At 35.4% G+C, this 20,365-nt stretch overlaps 1 protein-coding gene across 4 annotated transcripts in view; it reads left to right on the top strand.

Moving 5' to 3' along the window:
* Positions 1 to 1,784: 1,784 nt before the first annotated feature.
* LOC129264146 (serine/threonine-protein phosphatase 4 regulatory subunit 3A-like) overlaps positions 1,785 to 20,365 on the top strand; it is a 30,708-nt gene continuing 12,127 nt past the window's right edge. Inside the window, exons 1-8 of one of the 4 annotated variants that reach the window (XM_064102879.1) lie at positions 1,785 to 2,127; positions 7,523 to 7,578; positions 11,778 to 11,876; positions 12,380 to 13,006; positions 16,315 to 16,458; positions 16,807 to 16,851; positions 17,370 to 17,486; positions 20,034 to 20,088. In XM_064102879.1, the coding sequence (XP_063958949.1) occupies positions 1,968 to 2,127; positions 7,523 to 7,578; positions 11,778 to 11,876; positions 12,380 to 13,006; positions 16,315 to 16,458; positions 16,807 to 16,851; positions 17,370 to 17,486; positions 20,034 to 20,088 (1,303 nt within the window). In that variant the 5' untranslated portion in view covers positions 1,785 to 1,967. The remainder of the gene's footprint in view (positions 2,128 to 7,522; positions 7,579 to 11,777; positions 11,877 to 12,379; positions 13,007 to 16,314; positions 16,459 to 16,806; positions 16,852 to 17,369; positions 17,487 to 20,033; positions 20,089 to 20,365) is intronic. The other 3 variants (XR_010294244.1, XM_064102878.1, XR_010294245.1) reach the window with 3 other exon arrangements.

Raw genomic sequence — 20,365 nt, 5'->3', positions numbered from 1 at the left:
AATGATGATGAAATCAACAACATATTTTATTTATTTATTTGTTTGTTTATTTATTTATTCATTTATTTATTGATTAATTAATAAATTTTTTAATTTATTAATTAATTTATTTATTTATTCATTTATTCATTCATTTATTTCTTTATTTATTTATTCATTGTTTTATTTATTTATTTATTTATTTATTAATTCATTCATTCTTTTATGTTTATACTTTTGGCGGGTCGCAGTTTCAGAATCCAGGCCCTGCTTTCTAACAGTTTTAACCATGTTGGATGCTGCATGTGAAATGCTATTTAAATTCGCGCGCGAATTAGGGCGCATGGTGAAAATGTTCTCAGCCCCAGGCAAATATGCATTTTGTCCCTACCATTTATGGTTGCCCCCCCCCCCATGAAGTTTAACTGGAACTTTGTAATGATCAAACACGTTCACGATTTTCTTTAAATTCTTTAAATAGCGGGGATACAGCTTTACCCCCCCCCCCAAAAAAAAAAAAAAAAAAAAGATGGAAAGATGGGGAGGAAAAAGTGCATGCACTGGTCTGTAATCCAATGCGTAAAATGTAAATAAAGAATGAAGAGGATATCAAGAAGACAACATGACTATATTATGAAATGATTATTCATCAACCTATGAGAGCTTCAGTTAAGCAAAATACAATGAACTTGTGGATCGCATTTTTTCCGGCTCTGTTACAGTCACGACATGATGGAATTAATGAACCGAATACCCGGCACAGCAATTGATTGATTGATTGATTTTATTTGGCAAGTCACCATAACATACAGTAGCATTAAAACAACAGGCTTGCACAGGATGACCCACGAAAGCTCAAAAGCTTATTTCCAGTGGGGTCCTCGACATACAGAATTAAGAGAATAAAATGGTAAAATTATACTATATTTACATATTTAAAAAATGAAAAAAAAAAAATCAGAATTTACTATTACCAATAAATAAGATATATAGATAATATATACAAAAATATAACGAAGAAGAAAAAGAAAAGAAGGAAGAGGAATAGAAGAAGAAAGGGGAGGAGGAGACGGAAGAAAAAGATGAGGAAGAAAAATAATAAGGAGAAAAACAACAGCAAAAATGGCGACAACAATAACAACACGAAGAGGAGAATAGAAGGAAGAGATAAAAGAAATAGAAGAAAGGACATATCGAAGCTTCAATCAAACTATGTAAAATAAATTAAATTAATGAATTAAATTATGACAATGAATATGATCTCCATGATGATATGTTATTGTTGAAGGCTAAGAAGAAGAAGATAAAACAAATATAAAAGGCCTATTGTACATTATAGGTGATTTTTTCTTTCTTAATTTACGAGGGGGGGGGGGTATCCCAGGCTGACGCTTTGAAATATCAGGAGGGGTGTATCCTCTGGTGTGCTGGTGGTCGACGGTGATGGTAGCCATGAAAGCCGTGATGATGTGTGGTACGTGGTGGGGTTTACTGTATTATTTCATGAAAAAAATTACAATATCATTAACTAATTAAAGCCTGTTTTGAACATTTCTAATTTGATTTCGCCTTATTTTTTGTTAATTCATGTTTATCTTATTCGGGGGGGGGGGGGGGCACTGGGGGCCCAGCTCGAAAGGAATGAAGATTTTGAATAATTGTCAAAAATCTATATTGTACGGTTCTGAAACTCAAATTTTCTCTCATGAGGTCTGACTTTAGTAGCAGGCCTACCTAATTATTTTATCTTGATCATATCATATCTTACGAATTTGATTGAAATTTCTTGAATTCAAACTTCCCGCAGAGAAAGGCTTTGTAGTAACGTTGACCTTTGACAAGTGCTCAGATATTAGAGCGGGAAACCCGTCAGGCTATGTAAAAAGCCTATCAAGATGGCTGCCGTATGAAGTGTTTATCGTCATTTGTACGCCGTACAACGACATGAAAAAGTCCCCCGTTGAATCAAATTTTGTGGTGGATCTGTGATGTATTTGTCGTCCAAAATGTCAGATACCAGAAGAAGAGTAAAGCTTTATGTTCTTAATGATGAGCGTCAATGGGATGACAGGGGGACTGGTCATGTATCATCATGTTTGGTGGAACGTCTGAATGGGATGTGTTTGCTAGTTTGTTCGGAAACCGATGGTACGTAAACGTCTATCACGTATCGCTATAGAGCGAAGAGCCAGTGCCAGAGCTGAAGGGGATGATGGGGCCGTCCAATCGCCCGTAATCCTGCGGTGTTGTAGCAGTGGGTCGCCCTTGGCTATTGCGCTGGCTCTAAATTATTCAAGCTTGTTAACAGTTGGTTCAAATGTCTGACTATCTATGAAGTGTCAATTTATTACCCATAAATATATCATTTGCACATGTAATCACTTTTTTTTTAACTTTTGTTAAAAGTATAATATAATAAGGTGGTAGGCCTACGGTATTCACGCAAAAAAGGCAATGCAATATTAACTAATGGCAAATGCAAACTCAATTGTGAATGGTGCCAATACACTTTTGCACCCAGTACCCATTCATTTGTGCATGGAGAGTAAAAATAATTGCCAATGCAAGGTCAATCTCATGTTAATGGTTAGGCCTACACCATCTTTTTTTTTTCATGGAAAACCATTTTGCAATAGTTTGACCTCTACCAATCGGCAAGCCAGACAATCGAAACTGAAACTTCGAAAGCATGCAATGTTTTGATTGTTTGGCTTAGTGACCGGTCATTTGGCATTACACAAATGTTTCCATGTTAAAAGCCAAAATGGCGGTGTAAATATCGGCAAATTTTAATGGTGGTTCCTAAAATAACTGGTCGAGCATGTGATGTGAAGTCGGATTTTGATTATCATTTTGTCTAAAATAAATAAGCAGAATGATTATCGTATTTTTACAAGTTTACTTTTACCATCTGATGGTTTGAAATAATTTTGAGCCCTTTTGTTAACTTCTATTTCAGGGTTGAAAATACACGGGAGCGACGAGCGATTCCACCCTCGTGTGCTTTGGAATTGCTCTCGCAAGTACTGAGCGAATCCCAACATGAAAATTGCTCCCGTCTGCGCCTGTCCAGTCCCGGGGGGGGGGGGGGGGGGGGTACTCAGTATATAATGCATAGTGGGTGTGTGCCGCGGAGGGGACCCCCATTTTTACACTCAAATTTCCGTACCAGGTAATGATATCATTATGCGAGAAGTGAGATTTTATAGATAGAGTCAATGGCGACAATAGTCAAATATGACTAATTGCCACTCAAACCAACATAAGAAGAAGATCTGAAGAAAATCACAGTTTATTTTATTTTAGATTAATTTTCGGCGACTCCACTTCTTAAATCTGAACTAAGCCACTTGGTGCTCTGGAAATATGGCGCAGATTCTGCAATTTTAAGACCGAAATTTGGGATTTTGGTGAGTAACAGTCGGTGCCTGATTGGAAACATGTATTGGCACTAATGCAGTTTCATACCCACCTGTGTTGCGGCGATGATTGACTGTGAGCTGAGTGTTACGGTGATGATTGACTGAGAGCTATGCTGGCGTAGGCATAGCTTAGCTTGAGAAATAGTTGACATGTTGACGTTAGCTGTCAGGCTATCAATTGAATATTTCATGAAATAATTTTCAAGTGAGTTTTAATAAAAAAAAGTAATTATGAAAAGGATTCCTCTGAATACAGATTCTGTTCAAATTTGATAAACTTCATCCTATTCAATTTGATGGACAAAATTGTATAAGTAAGAACGTCCAGTTAATTTAATATACGAAATACAAAAAATAAACATTAGACCTACATGTAAATGAACAACAATAGATTAAATACTAATTTAACAATTAATAACATTGAAGAAAAAATAAATAGCAATTAAATAAACAATGTTTAACTTAAAATGAATTTGTAAACAAGCAGGACAAACTGCGATGCAAAACCATGTGCTGAATCATGGAAAAAAAATGGCTATCGAAAACTGAAAATGGCTCTGGTAAAATGAAAAATGGCTCCCATTTTTTTTTCAAAATGACTCCCTAAAAATAAAAAGTAATTTCAACACTGTTCTATTTAGAGATTAATACCAAGTAAATCCAAGTAAGTAAGTAATATGCAAGTTTATCAACATTTTCTTGACAGAATGCAAGTAAGATTCCACCAATTTCGCAGTCAAATCCTCTGTGTGCATCCCACACGTAAACATTCATGATGGTTCTTGAAGAGCGTACATGTACATAAAAAGTAGTATCTTCAGGTTTCAACAGTCCTTTACTAAGTTTGATCTTACATATGTACCAGACCTTCATTTTTGAGGAGCGCGATTGCGCCGGCGCTCCTACCGCACTCCTAAAAAAATAAGAACAAAAAATCACGCTCCTAAAAAAAAAGGCCTTCACAAAAAGTTGCTGAAATTTCACATTTTACATCTTTATATTCACGAAATAGGCATCTGTTTTCCATAATTCGTTTAAATTATTTTGATTTAGTTGGAAACTACCGAAAAAATGAAGAATATTGACCTCTTTCCCGACTCTGTTTTGATTTTAAACTTCATGGCAACACCATGGAAGTCTACCTGTGGGACTACAATATTTACCGAGTGTAAATTCAAATCAGAGTCGGGAAAGAGGTGAATATTCTTCATTTTTCTGATAGTTTTCAACTAAATCAAAATAATTTAAAGGAATTACGGAAAATAGATAGCCATTTTATGGATTTAAAGATGTAAAATGTGAAATTTTAGCAATTTTTTTGTACAGTATTTTATTTTATTTTTATTTTTTTTAAAGCAGGAGCGTGATAATTTGTAAACGTAGTGACCCAGGCCTAGTTTCACCACAGATTAATTAATAGCTACACAGCTATTGCATATACGATGTTAAGAAAAATCTACAATTTATCATACATGTATTGTATTGAATTGATTTGAGCTCCTCAAGGAGAGCGATTCTGAGGAGCTCAATCGAGCTCCAAAAAACATGGAGAGCGATTTATTGAGCTCCACGAAATTATAAACGTGAAGGACTGATGTACATACATCCATAAGGTCCAGTCCTGGACGCAGGTTCTTCTGTTCCTCTGTGTTTAGCTCCTGGTGATATACAGTGATGTGCTCTTGGGAACATTGGGACTTCAATAAGGTTGAAATAAGCTGCCAGAGTAGTCAGACTTTCAAGCACCTTTGTACAAAATCCACCAATGTTTTATCAAAATTTTTACCTTAGATATAATTTGCGAAATCTAAGCTGCAATAAAACAAATTTTACTAAAAAAAGTTCATACCTAAAAGAGAAAAAAATTAAAATCAGTATACGGTTCACCTCGCCGACAAGCGTCGTTACCATCATTGTGTGCATTTGTGTGTTACCGCCGACTTTCAACAAATGCACCACCCCGTACATGTGCGCTATTAATATGTCGCCTATGAGGTTATGTTTTGACCTCATAATTTGTGTATTTCCTGCATTGAACTTAGACGGGGGGAGAGAGATTCCGCTCTTGTGTGCTTTCTGATTGCTCTCACAACTGCCTAAAACTGCCAAGTATCGAGCGAGTCCTAATGTGAAAATCGCTCTATTCCCCCCCCCCCCCCATGTTGAAATTAGACGGGGGCGAAGAGAGATTCCGCTTTTGTGTGCTTTCGGATCGCTCTCGCAACTGCCTAAAACTGCCAAGTACCGAGCGAGTCCTAATGTGAAAATTGCTCCAAAATCACAGATTTGTTTCATTTTAGCGTATTTTTCAGCAACCCCACTACTTAAATCTGAACTAAAAATGGCACGCATACTGCGATTAGAAGGGCGAAATTGCAATTTTAGCGGGGATTTTTGATGAGTAACAATTAGTGCCTGAGTATATACATATATTTGCGCTACTGCAGTTTAATACCTGCTTGTGTTGCGGTGATGATTGACTGTGAACTGTGCTGCGTTCAGTGGCTGCGCTGGTGTAGGTATAGCTTAGCTTGTGAATTAGTTGGCATGTTGATGTTTGTTGTCAGGCTGCGATGCATTCAATATTTCATAAAATAATTTTCAAGTGAGTTTTTATCAAATAAAAAATTAAACAATATGAAAAGGATTCCTCTATTAAAGTACAAATTCTGTTCAAATTTGATAAACTTCATCCTATTCAATTTGATAGACAAAATTGTAAGAGAATAGAGCTAGAACAATCCAGTTAATACACAAGATACAAACAACCTTTAAATGAACAATGAATTTAGTAATCATTTAACAATTAATAACAATGAAGAAAAAATAAACAATGTTAACCCTTAAATGAATTTGTAAACAAGCAAGACAAACTGCTTTGCGAAACCATGCGCTGAATCATGAAAAAAAAAGAATGGCTCTTGAAAACTGAAAATGGCTCTGGTAAAATGAAAAATGGCTCTCAAAATTTTTTCAGATATTAGGGTGGTCCTTTTATTGGATTCTGAAAGAACTCGATTTGAAATTGTTACCACAACTGGCATTTACATGTATCTTTAAATCATGATTCGATTCAAAAGGGCAAATGAGTTTACATGTAAAAAAAGAAACAAGAATCCAAATTCATATAACAGTAAAAAAAAATATTAAAAAAAAACCCTTCTTCATGACTGAATAAATGTCTGTGTGTCATTGTCAGTCCCCTTGAGGGAAGGGGTAACATCATTTTCATGAACTGATTGATTAGCATTCAAATTTCCCCAAAGACATCAATGAAGAAAAAAATGACAACATTAATTGAGACAGGCATGGGAGCACCTTTTTTTCTCTTGCTAAGTCACATCATATTTCAAATCACACTAACTCCATTATTTTGTTTGAAGACATTGCTATGATTGACATACTGTACAGCCAATTATATCTTGCTTTAACATGGGTTTATTAATTTAAATACTGGAATTCAGCCTATTGATGATGAAATATAAAATATTCTGAGACTCTACATTGCAAAAGTACTTCCTTGATTTCTTCATCAAATCAGATCTAAGATGAAGTCATAGCCATAGGGCAAGTCAGTGAACGACATGGATTGTTGTATGGTATGGTCCACTTGGATCTGAGTTGATTTTTTTTTAGGCTAAAAGCATAAATAAGTTTAAAGATAATAATATCACTTGTTTTATCCGTTGGCATAAAATGCATTTTAATGTCAATATAATAATGACAAACTTTTTTTAGCTGTGCCGGAAAGGCAGAAAGTGATCCTGTCCCGTATGTACACATTGATGTTAGTAGTCTAATGATAAACATCAACTGATCCATCATTGAGAGTCAAGAAAGGAGGGAATATTCTTTATTTTCTTGGCAGTTTCCAACTAAATCAAAATACTTTCAAGGAAATGGAGAATAGATGGACGTCATGGATGTAAAGAAGTGAAATGTGCATTTTTTTTTCTCCATCAAACTTCATGATGCAGGCCTGTTCTCTCAAAGGGCACTGAGGCTGTTCCAGACAGTGAATTTTGATTTATGATGTGGGACAACATGCGCTGAGGGCATGGACAGTAAGCTAAGGGTTTGTTGTTGATCAGCTCTGTTTGTTTACCTTTTTTTTTAAATAGGTTCTATCCTGTTGGAATCCAAAATTCAACCAGACACGGCATACCAGAAGCAACAGGTAAATAACTCTCAATGTAATTTAGGTATCTGTTATGTAAAAAAAAACTCAGAAGAATGCTTGACCATATGTTGGTGGTAAATGTTCCTTTCATTATATCATTTATCCCTTTTCCCCACTATATCAATGTAAATCCTGGATTGATTCCTTCTGGAACACATTACATCATCATTTCAATAATTGTTAATTAAAATGCAAAAGAAATTATCAGTGTGTCACACGATCGGCTTCCCCGTTTTCATATCACCAGGATGTATATATACACATGTCTTTTTGTGAAAATAGGTGTGTGATGTACAAATAAAAAGGAAAAATCAATGTTAATTTTGATAAAATTGACATGTGAAGTGAAGATGAAATCATCAACAGAATGGCTGAGAGGATTGAATAGGAGAAATGCAGGGAGATTAGCAATGGAGTGGTGGAAGAGGAAAGAGAGATGTTTATTGGGAGATTTTGAGAAGGGGGATAGGATAGGTTTTGTTGGAGATTATCTTGGAGATACGGTCATCAGTGGCGGTGGTCTGGTGGATATTCGATTGTAGTAGCAAGAAGGTGCAGATTGGGTGGATAAAGTTCATTGAACTGGCCTCGATCCTAGCTGGTAGGAGAAGGTAAACAATGAGAATAATAAAATGGCAAGATTTACAAGGTTTGTAGTAATGGTGTATGGCTCAGAAACATGGAATGTGAAGTTATTAAAAGGAGAACAAAAAGAGCCATGATGTGAAAAATGTTTGGTGTTGGGTATGGAAGATGAACCTATGAAAAGAGCATGAGATCTAACATTAAATGGCATAAGAAAAAAGGGAAGACCAAAGATCAAATGGAAAAATACATGTACGGAGAAGAAGGAAAGCAGTATGTTCAGTCTGAATAAGGATGATGGTCAAGACATGAATTTGTGGAAAGAGGGGCTGTCTTCTTGGTACAAGAGTCAGTGACCCTTCATCATGATCAGAGAGAAAATACTGTCTGAAAATAATGATTGTGATGATGATTTTGGTGTTATCCTGTTTTTCTTTTCTTATTCTTTTAGTAATACCTGTGAAAGAAAAGAGGGGATACACGTACCAGTATAGTAGAGAACATGCAAGCTGCAATTTTGATTCATACAGAGTGAAAAAATGGAATTGCTTAATATGATGGCAAGATAAAAGCATCCACTTAAAATCCTATAAACACTGTAGATCATGTCAAACCATTAGTTTGCAAGGACACATTTGTCTAGCGTCCTTTGGCAAGGCGTTAATCCACACTTTGCCACTCTCGACCCAGGTGCTAAATGGGTACCCGGTAGGATGCGAAAGATATTGTATGTTTGATTTTGCCAGCACCATAATGAGGCTGCGATGAATGCAAGGAATGCTCCCCAGGTAGTGGAAATTGTGCACTTTTCGTGCGGGATTGAAATGAATCCAATGACCGGGGAAATAATATGCTATAACACGCTTTGAGCCATTCTGGGAAAAGCGCTTTATAAAAATTGGCTATTATTATTATTAATATTATTTGCTTTATTTTGTTTCAACATGCATAAACAGCTACATGTATGTGTGTCATCGAGTGTAAATTAATACTTTCTATGCCTACATATAGCTCAAACAAGTTCAAACATGTTCCCCTAAGAGAGAAAGATGATTTATAGTTATATTTATGTTTTGTGAATCATTGTATGAAATACAAATACATGTACATACTAGTAAATGAAGTAGCAGCCTTCTTTTATTGTCTCACAGTTTGTACACATACATTTCAAGAGAAAGGTTGCCCTGTGCCCACTAGATTCTAACTATTATTAGCCTGTCAGGAATCAGGATGAAATCCCAGTGGTTTCAGGCCCGAGATGGTTCCTGAGTTCCTAGATGAATGCATTTAGACTGTCTGACTAAAGAAAAGCCTGATATCATTTTTAATGTTTTCTTATAAGATAAGAAATACATTTACATGTACATGTACAATGTGTATTTGAGAAGGATTGGGGTATAGTGCCTTGCAATTATCTTATCCCTGAAATAATGAAACCTTTAAATATATGTAAGTTACATATAAATATTGGAGATCATGTTTTTCTTGTCTCAATTCGATCTGCCCCTAGAGCAACAACGTCTCCTCATAACGATCATAATGTGGACATGAAAATAACTTTGGGGCCCGGAAGGAAAACCCGGCTTGAACCCGGGCCAGAAGGTTTAGCAAAGAAAATTCTGGGTCCTGGATCGGCATCAGGAATGGCTTTATTTTGGCCACAATCCTGATTTAATCGTTTGAATTCTCAGATTTAGGATCTCATTCTGATGTATATTCTTTAAAGGACAAGTCCACCCTATCATGAAGTTGATTTGAATAAAAGAGAAAAATCAAACAAGCATAACACTGAAAATTTCAACAAAATCGGATGTAAAATAAGAAAGTTATGACATTTTAAAGTTTCGCTTAATATCACAAAATAGCTATTTTCATATCCTGGTCGGTGTGCAAGTGAGGAGACTGATGACATCAACTCACTATTTCTTTTGTATTTCATTAGGTGGAATATGAAATATTATAATTTTCTCCTCATTGCCATATGATAAGAAGTTTTATTCCTCGTGAACATGTGTAGTTATCATTGTTTTAACATTTTGAGATTAAAACAAAAGAGTCCTTATCGTCAAATCTGTAAAAATTTAAAAATTGTATAAATCAAACAATAAAAAACAAAAGAAATAGTGAGTGGGGGGCATCATAGACTACCTCATTTGCATATCACTGAGTTGTGCATATAACTGTTTTGTGAAAAATAAGTGAAAGTTTAAAATGTCATAACTTTACACCCGATTTTGATGAAATTTTCAGTGTTATGCTTGTTTTGGATTTTCTCTTTTTATTCAAATAAACTATTTTTGGGGTGGACTTGACCTTTAATTTCTTCTTTTACATGTGCTGAAATTAGTGATTACATTCGGCAAACACAAAGTCAAACGCGTTGCTGCCCTTTAAGTTCCGATTGGCAAAATCTGACGCAGAATTCAAACAAAGAAGTCGAGATCGAATAAAAAATAATGCAGTTTCCGATGTTCGATGTGGCTGAAATTCATGTTAAGGATGGTTAAGTCTACTCCTGATGAAGATACCGATTAGATTAAGTTAGATTATTTGGGAAAATATAAGAGCTCAGTTCACGCATGGAGGTTAATGGTCACATTTCGCTTTTTATGTGGCATATTTTCTGAAGCATAACAGCTTCCGATCTCTGCTGTTTAGCCCTCAACCCGCCTTGGCCTGGGGGAAATCCCCCTATCTCCGAGTTCCAGCCCGGCCTGGCTCCCAGCATTACATGAAAAGTACACATCTACTTGTTTCACTGATGATTTAATGCACAATCAGAACTCGCAAGTACTGTACTGCATGCAATTGTGCCATAAAACAGCAATTAAAAAAAATTAATCTAGTTTCATTACAAACTATACAGGTACATGTAGGTCTGTAGCAAAAATTGCTTGGTCATTTCTTCAGTGTACAAGTATCTGAGCAGCATTAACAAACATGTCGGTGTAACATGTCAACATGTGTCTAATGACAAATTATCGTAAATGTTATTGTATGGTACAGGTTGTAACCGGGGAAAAAAACATGGACTTTGCGCTAGTCCAGCTCTATGAATAAAGAGCAATGTGATAAATATTTGTTTAATTCATAGATCTAGGGTATTCCATGTCCTTGCATGCTCTGATCAGCAGTCAAGCAAGCAGCACCGGATACCCATGTACATGTAATTGTTGTTTGTCTTTTTCACATGTATATTCATGCCTCATTGTTTGGCATGATATGTTTCTTCTTTTTTTTTCAATATAAGAAAATTCTTAATGGTTTTTGGATTCCACCTGAATGTGATGACCTCTTTTGTTTTTATTATACTCTACTTGAAGTTGAACATCAATGCTGGGGATATGATTCACATGAAAAGTGAATTGATTTCATGAAAAGGATTTCATTTTATAACAAGAATATCTCATTGTTGTTTCATGAAAATTTACAAAAAAACACATGAAAGACCATCCAAACCATCTTGTAATTTTGTTCATCACTGGTAATTAAATTACTTTTACTCCCGTCACTATATTTCCTTTTTTTTTCTCCACATTCCCCCTTTTTTCACTTTCATTGGTCTATATTTCAACAATATCTGTTGCCATTTTTGTTCCTCTGAATGACAGGAAACTCTAATTGTTTGGTCTGAGAATGACAATTATGACTTGGCTCTTAGTTTCCAAGAGAGAGCAGGCTGCGATGACATCTGGGAAATCATCTGCCAGGTACATGTAAATTAAGTTCAGTGAGAAAATGATTCAAATGTGTTCACCGTTGAAATATATTTTGGATTAAACATTTACATAGATAGGGGGAAATTGGTAGTGAGTAATAAACGACTGGGAAAAATAATGGAATGTAATTTTGTGTATAAAGATATTGCATCATGCAGTGAATTAGGTAGCCTACATGTATTACTATGCATAGTAGTTTAAAAGGTGTTTTTTTTTTAAATACTTAAAACAGGTAGTTTGAATGGAATAAGCTGTGTAAAGGTTTGAATTAGCTTATTGATCGGCATTATACTATTAAGTATGGGGTTGAAAATATTTCATTTTGTAACTTGGCCTACATTTACTTTGGATTTGATTTGAACAATCAATAGAACAAAAATCATTTATTGCAGTCTATGGCAATGTTTAGGTAAGCACAATATATGGCTCTTAATAAAGCATCAGTGGATTGGATATACAGTGTGAAAATTCATATTTCCCCCCACTTCCGACAGGTTCAAGGGAAAGATCCATCGGTTGACATTACGCAAGATGTCGTGGATGAATCCGAAGAAGACCGCTTTGAAGAACTCCCCGAAGCAGCCACACCTATCGAACTACCTCCTTGTGAAATCAGCAAACTGGAGGAGATAACAGAGCTATTCAGCAGTGCTTTGCAGTCCCCCATCAAACGGGAAAAGCTTGCCATAGCAATAGAGAAGGAGAACTACATTCGGAAACTCATTGAACTATTTTGTATTTGCGAGGACCTTGATAACAACACGGAGTGCTTACATTATCTCTACGAGATCATGAAGAACACCATACTCCTCAATAAGACATCGCTCCTCGAGATTCTGTTTTCAGACGAACTCATCTACGATGTGGTAGGCTGTCTAGAACACGATCCCAATTCGACGGACTGTCGGCGGCATCGGGAGTATTTGAATTCAAAGGCGAACTTCCATGAAGTGATCCCTATCACGAATAGAAACCTTTTGAATAAAATCCACCAGACTTACAGAGTTCAGTACATACAGGATGTCATTCTGCCCACACCTTCTGTCTTTGAGGAGAACATGTTGTCAACGCTTAGTTCATTTGTCTTCTTCAACAAGGTGGACATTGTAGATATGATTCAGGTAATGTTTCATTTGATTCAGTTTTTCTTATTTTTTGTGTATATTCATGTAAGATATATATTCGGCTATGATTATATCTTTGCAAGTTTATATTGGGTTATAAAGTATTGTACAAACATACACCATGTAGAGATACATGTACATGTCGACATTCACAAAGTAAAAATATGAGTGGGTTGGGTAAAATTTTCCAACAGCAAATGCACAGTAGGCATACTTTTAATTCTTCAAATATGATTAGCCACAATTTGAAAATGAACAAAGTTTTCTAGTGTTATGAAATTACAAAAAATTGCTCCAAAATCAGAGATTACATGCATATTTCATCTGATCCAAATTCTGATGTGGGTTAGTCAAGTGCAAGAACTTGGTTAACTGATAGTTTTGTTATAGTTAGAAAAAGGTGCTTTGAGACTGGAAATAACTAGAAATGTTACCTGCCAAATATATGAATTATAAATATCAATGATTTGAAAACAGTGGTTACTTGTATTTGTCATCATTCATCCTTGGTGGTGTATTTATACATTTCTGTGATAGGTGGTCTTCATAATTTTTAATTAATTGGTTATCAATTCATGAAGTTTAGTTTAAATGTAGCTTGTGTAAAGTGTGTTTCCAATTTGGGGGAAATTCCCAATCCTGCATCGATGGTAAATGCCGAGAATCATCCAAACTTTGAACTTAAGGTATTTTTTATTTACATTATTGTGCCTGCATTATGTGCTTTGAGTTCTTTTTTTTTTTACTGTTCAATCACAAAATATGAATATTGTAATACTGTACAGAAAAGATTTACAAATGACCAGGCCTGCAAATGACTGTTTTCTGTAATTATTTGGTTTTCATTCTCATTCACGTATCATCAGGGCATGTACATTTCTTGTACCCATTGTTTTGATAATCTTTACTCTTCCTTTTTATCTTTAAAACAAACACAGTTGATACTTGATAGAAATCAGCAATTTTTATGCACATGTACTAATTGTACATGTTTGCCTTTTCTTTGATGTCCAAAGCAGTTTTTAACCTCAACTTCAGGAATTACATGTACATGTACAGATAAATTTACATCATTGAAATTCATTGCTTTCATGATATTTTATATTGTGATACATATTGGTTTGCCATTTTCATTCGAAATTTTGATTGAATTCGTAAACCACTGCTGGGTATGGTTTAGGGAATCGGGTAAAATCCTGCACAAATTACGGGGGAAATGAGTTACCGAGGGCACTGTGGGTAGACCATCCTCATTCTTCTAGGAACCTGGCAGAGAGTGCATCAATTTCCATGCCTTTCCTGGATTGATTGGAAAGAGAAGAAAGGCAGCAATATCCTGACCAGAAAGTGGTTATTAATGGAATCATATTCTTGCCAGTGCATGATGCCGAAATATCATAATCAGAAAGAAGTGTACATGTTGGAAAACATGTCATGGAGTAAAAGCTGCAGTGCAGAATATTGTATTTATGAACGGGGGGGGGGGGGGGAGCAGGTGTTATACAAAGATTTAAGGATGACTTAAAGTCACATTTGAATGCCTAGTTGCGTGCGTTATAAAAGGCATGACCGCATTGGTCGGATCATGCCAAAAGGACGTGCACTACTGCATACATGTATTTATCAATAAGATTGCACGTTGCATTATCATATACTGTATACACGTAGGCATTTAAGTCATTCCTAAATCTTTGTGAAACACCCCTCGGGTCTATGCTGTTTTTGTGGGAGAGATACATGTTTGAAAGTAAACAGAACATGTACATGTAATTATGCTGCTGTGTACATGTATGTGTAAATGGTATTCATACAAAGGCTATAAATACATAATGTACATGTAGTTGACAAAGTATAATTGAAACGTGTTTTTCATAAGAATATATATTTTTGTTTTCACATGTTCATTTAGTCCAAAAGAGAGTGTCACAAAGTTAACACTACTACTGGATTATATTGCATTACATGTACTGAATGTTGGCAAAGCTGCTGGGTGTTCACTTGTTGAACCCAGTAGAAATTTAACAGTGGATCTTGTGTAGGAAAGCCACACTTAAAGGACAAGTCCACCCCAACACAAATTGATGTGAATAAAAAGAGAAAAATCCAACAAGCATAACACTGAAATTTTCATCAAAATCGGATGTAAAATAAGATAGTTATGACATTTTAATGTTTTGCTTAGTTTCACAAAACAGTTATATGCACAACCTGGTCAGTATGCAAATGAGGAAACTGATGACATCATCCACTCACTATTTCTTGTGTAATTCATTATATGAAATATGAATTTTTCTAATTTTCTCCTCATTGACAAGTGAAACAATGATTAATTCCTTCCTGAACATATGGATTTAGCATTGTTTAATACTATATGGTTCAGTCAAGTTGGTCATTATTGTCAAATCTGTAAAAAATGAAATATTGTATAATTCAAACAATAAAAAACAAAAGAATAAGTGAGTGAGGGACATCATCGGCTGTCTGATTTGCATGTCACTGGGTTGTGCATATCACTGTTTTGTGAAAAATAAGCGAAACTTTAAAATGTCATAACTTTCTTATTTTACACCCAATTTTGATGAAATTTTCAGCATTATGCTCGTTTGATTTTTCTTTATTTATTCAAATCAATGTTTTTCTGGGGTGGACTTGACCTTTAAGGGCTCAGCCCTGTATATTCTTACTGGTGTTACTAAATTTCTTTGTATTAGATAATGTACAATTAAGTCAATTATCTTTACAAAAGGCTTGTAGTGACAATACATATATGTGTACATGTAAAAGTTTGTACGACATGTGTCAAATTTGTACTACATGTAATTTCACTCTCAGTACAACACTGCCTTACTTTAAAAGGAACAAGATTCAACAAGTGACCAAAGTGTATTTACTGTAAGAGGGCAAAATGGGTATTTGTCATTTACTTTTTATAGATGCCAATGCGTTGGCATGACAGTTAAATAGACGTATGTATCCCATAGCAGGATTAATGTTTTTCTTTGAAAGTAAATTTGTAAAATACAAATATTTGAGGCTATATTTTAATATGTCTCTTGCTTCCTTCTGTCATGGGATGGCAGAACATGTATGAAGTCTAATGTGGAAATTCATGTAATGGTTAGTTTTGAGCCATTATCGTCAAGGACACCATGATAATAAGGGATGTTTGCACAGTACCATGTGCACTTCATCGCAGCGTGAGAAAACTTGTCGAAGAAGCTCATCAGTATTCCATTAAACGTACCTACCTCTTTGTAAAGAACTCTTTTGAACCAAATCAATACCATTGCTTTGCCACTTTGTAGGACGATGAGAAATTCCTGCCCGAGCTCTTTGCACAACTCATCAGTGAGAGTACGGAGAACCAGAGGCGGAGAGACCTTGTTTTATTCCTCAAAGAATTCTGCTGTTTTGCTCAGAATAGTCAGAACAGGGAAGGCTTCTTCAAGGTTAGCACATGTTCTTGTTACTTTTTGAAATATTTAAATAGTCAACTGACTCACCCCTCCCCCCACACCTCAGACACATCGAAAGTACATGTATGTAGATGAAACTCGTTTCGATTTGGATTGATACAGTCATAAATAAAGCATTGCACAATATTTCTATTCTAATTCTAACAAACTTGTGTTACATCCAAACTGATGTTCTTTTTTGAGAACTTTTTTTTTTGTATGCAAGTAGTACTTACAATGTACTTGGGTTTTATCCTGTGATTATTCCTCTTGAATGTCAAAATTTTGATATTATTTGCTTTGTTATGTAATTTCTGTTTGTTTTGTTTTTTCAATATTCAGACGTTATCAAGCTTAGGTATTCTCCCTGCCCTAGAAGTTGTCTTGGTGAGTTGAGTCTTAACTTACATAGTCTGATGACATTCTATTTATGATATTTCTATGTTTTTGTTTGTTTGATAAATTTCTTTTTGTCTTGTATATCAAAACGTTATCATATGTACTTTAAAAAATTTGGGTTTTGTTGTTATTATTATCATTATTATCATTATTATTATTATTATTATTATCAGTATTATTATTATTAGAATTATTATTGTTATCATCACTCTATTAATTTTTATTATATTGAATCCACAAACTATAGAAGAAAATACTTATATTCAAAATAATATTCAGTCTTACTCTTACATTCAGATCGAAAACGTCTAGGGCCCCAAAACATGAAGCTTAGTGGATCATGGGGCTGGTTTTTTCAATTGATTGCATTGATTCTTGTGTATAATCAGTTGTAATAATCAGCACCTCAATCGATTACTATACTCTATGTAAAACAGCTCAGGATAGATTTCTCCACATAAGTTGCTTGTTTTAAAGGAAAAACTTTTTTATTTTTTTATTTATAGGGTATGGAGGATTCAGAGGTTAGGCAAGCAGCAATAGACATCTTCTCCTTGGTCGTAGGATTCAATGCATCTATGGTTAGGGAGTTCATCATGCACGAAGGTTCATCATCGGAAGACGTGAGTCTATATTCTACTGAATGGGTGGGGGTGTAAAGGCCCTGTCACGTTGTTGCATGCAAGCCCTGCGGATGAGCTGCAGGCACAAGTCGCCCAAAACAAAGTTCAAAACTTTTCTTTGGGCAAATCAGACTAGTTCTCGGTCCCCCCCCCCCCCTCAGACAACCTTCTGTGAGATACGTAGGTGATACTGTCAATGTGCGTGGCCTGCAGATGACCTGCGGGTAGCAGAAATAGTCACCCGACAGTCACACACAAGGCATGCAAGGAACGATATGACAGAGCCTTTACATATAGAGATGATGATTGATATTTGTGATTGATACGCCCTTTCTACGGAACGTATTATGGTATCACGCTCAGTGTCCGTCCGTCTGTCCGCCCTCCGTTAACTTTTCCTTGTAAACACGATAACTTCAGTTTAACTTAACCTAGGCTCATTTAATTTGGTGTGTATGATACTAGCATGGATCCCAGGAAGCCTATTGATTTTGAGGTCATAAGGTCAAGGTCACAGTGTCGTGTTTTCATCTTACCCTTCTGAAGTCCACGTAAACGCGAGAACTTCAGTTTAACTTAACCTAGGCTCATATAATTTGGTGTGTATGATACTAGCGTGGATCCAGGAAGCCTATTGATTTTGAGATCAAAAGGTCAAAGGTGAAGTCGCCACTTTCCACTTTTCTTGCTTGACCAATAACTCCATTTTCCGTGTTGCAGACGGGCGTATTATGTGCTCACCTTAGCGACTCTTGTATTTATTTGTACATGCATTTGTGCTGTAATGCAAACAATGCAAATAGTACACATGAAAAAGAACAATGGCTTAAAGAGAAATTGCTTATACCTCATTCTCACTGCCATGTGATCCCTTTGCCTTTCAGAGCTGATGCAAAATGTATTGAGCTGTCAAAAAAAAATTCTACATTCAAAATGATTGCCACGACTGATATCGAGATCTGAAAAGATCGGACACGATCACTCCAAGATTTAGACCACGGTTTCAGTCGTGGCGAAAATTGCGACGGTAGGAACTAGGTATAAACCACTGGTCTGGAACATGATTTGAACCAGAATTCCAAGTCAGACTGTCCTGTATTTGACTGCATCTTGTTTCCTCACTTTCCCAGTCACCCCTCTACAACCCCGCACTCGAGCCGACCCAAGCCATATAATCTCCTATTATTGTTGTCAGATGCATATACATTGAAACAATGTTGAGCATCTTGTAGGGTATCAATGAGCGTGAGTTAACAACTGTTTCCTTCAATCAAGCCCAGACCACACCAATTACTCATTCGTAGTAATGAAAAGGAAATGCTTATTTACTGCAGAAATATGAGTGATAGGAATAGGATTTGAATGTGTTATATCATTAGGGTTCCGTTTCAGGAAGACTTGTTGAATATTATAATAAATACAATTTTTTTATAACAAATTTATCATCAGCCAACAACATTGAAGGATTTTGGTAGCTTTTAACTGTTATTGCAAATTTGTTATTGTAACAAGTTTTATGAATCGGGGGCCCCAGATGTTTTGTAGAAGGTTACTATTGTTAGAAAATGTGTGATTTTTAAACGGCATCATATATGCTGATATCATGACAAGAAATACATTAAATAAGATTTTCCAGAATAATTTGTCTATATATAATGGAAGTCTTACTGTTTCAAAATGATTGATTTTGAAGGTTATATATCAAGGTATTGTTAAGCTGTAGAATTAGTATTCTCTTGATATAGGTTGTATTGAATTATATGTATAAATCAACCATTAAATAATTTCAAGATCAGGTAATATAGTATGTAATCTTTGAATAAAGATCTTGTATGTTATTTTGAAATAGGACTCTTTAATCTCCTTAGTCTTCATTTTGATATTATGTTGCAATATAATCACCTCTTCATTGCACCATAAGCAATTTAAGTAGAAAACTGCATTTTTTGTAATTTTTTCCCAAAAATTAAAAAAAGCATAAACTCATGATGGATACCAGCATACTATAAATTCTCATATTATTGTTATTGTTGTTGTGGAACGGCAGAAGTTATCCATGCAAAACCACCAGAACATATTCCTACCGCAATGCTGTTCTGCGTAGAGTGAGAATGACATTCATGTTAAGGTGAACCATTCATGTTCTGTGTTGTTGAGAATGACTTTCGTATTTAGTGTTGTTGAGGTGAGCCATACATGTTCAGTGCTGTTTGAGAGTGCCATTCATTTTGAGGTGAGACATTCATATTTAGTGTTGTTTTGGTGAACCATACATGTTCAATGTTGCTAAGAATGACAATCATGTTAAGGTGAGCCATTCATGTTCAATGTTGTTGAGAATGACATTCATGTTAAGGTGAACCATTCATGTTTAGAGTTGTTTAAGTGAGCCACTCATGTTCAGTGTTTTAGAGAATGACATTCATGTTAAGGTGAACCATTCATGTTTAGAGTTGTTTAGGTGAGCCACTCGTGTTCAATGTTGTTGAGAATGACATTCATGTTAAGGTGTAACATACGTTGTCTACCTTGTATACACCCTTGCAGGATGTACTACTAATCAACCTTGTCATAGAGCAGATGATTTGCGACACAGATCCAGGTAAGTCGACTTATTAATAGCTACCCTTTGCTTCTTCCATTTCAAGGCCTGACGGCGGCTCTTGCTTTCACTATGTGTAAATATAGAAAGTGGAATTCATGTTTTCTAAGTCATGTCCACCTTACTCCTAAATATATTCCAGAGCTCTCGACCATCTTGACTTACGAGGAGAGAATTTTTTTTCCTTTTTAAAGCTCTTTAGATAGCATATTCCAATTTTTTAATAATTTTACTGTGTGCTTCTATGAGAAATGCATTTTTTTTCATACTTTTTAGC

The sequence above is a fragment of the Lytechinus pictus genome, chromosome 7 (assembly GCF_037042905.1).
Source record: "Lytechinus pictus isolate F3 Inbred chromosome 7, Lp3.0, whole genome shotgun sequence".
Classification (NCBI taxonomy): Eukaryota; Metazoa; Echinodermata; class Echinoidea; order Temnopleuroida; family Toxopneustidae; genus Lytechinus; species Lytechinus pictus.
This window is presented reverse-complemented; position numbering and strand designations above follow the sequence as displayed.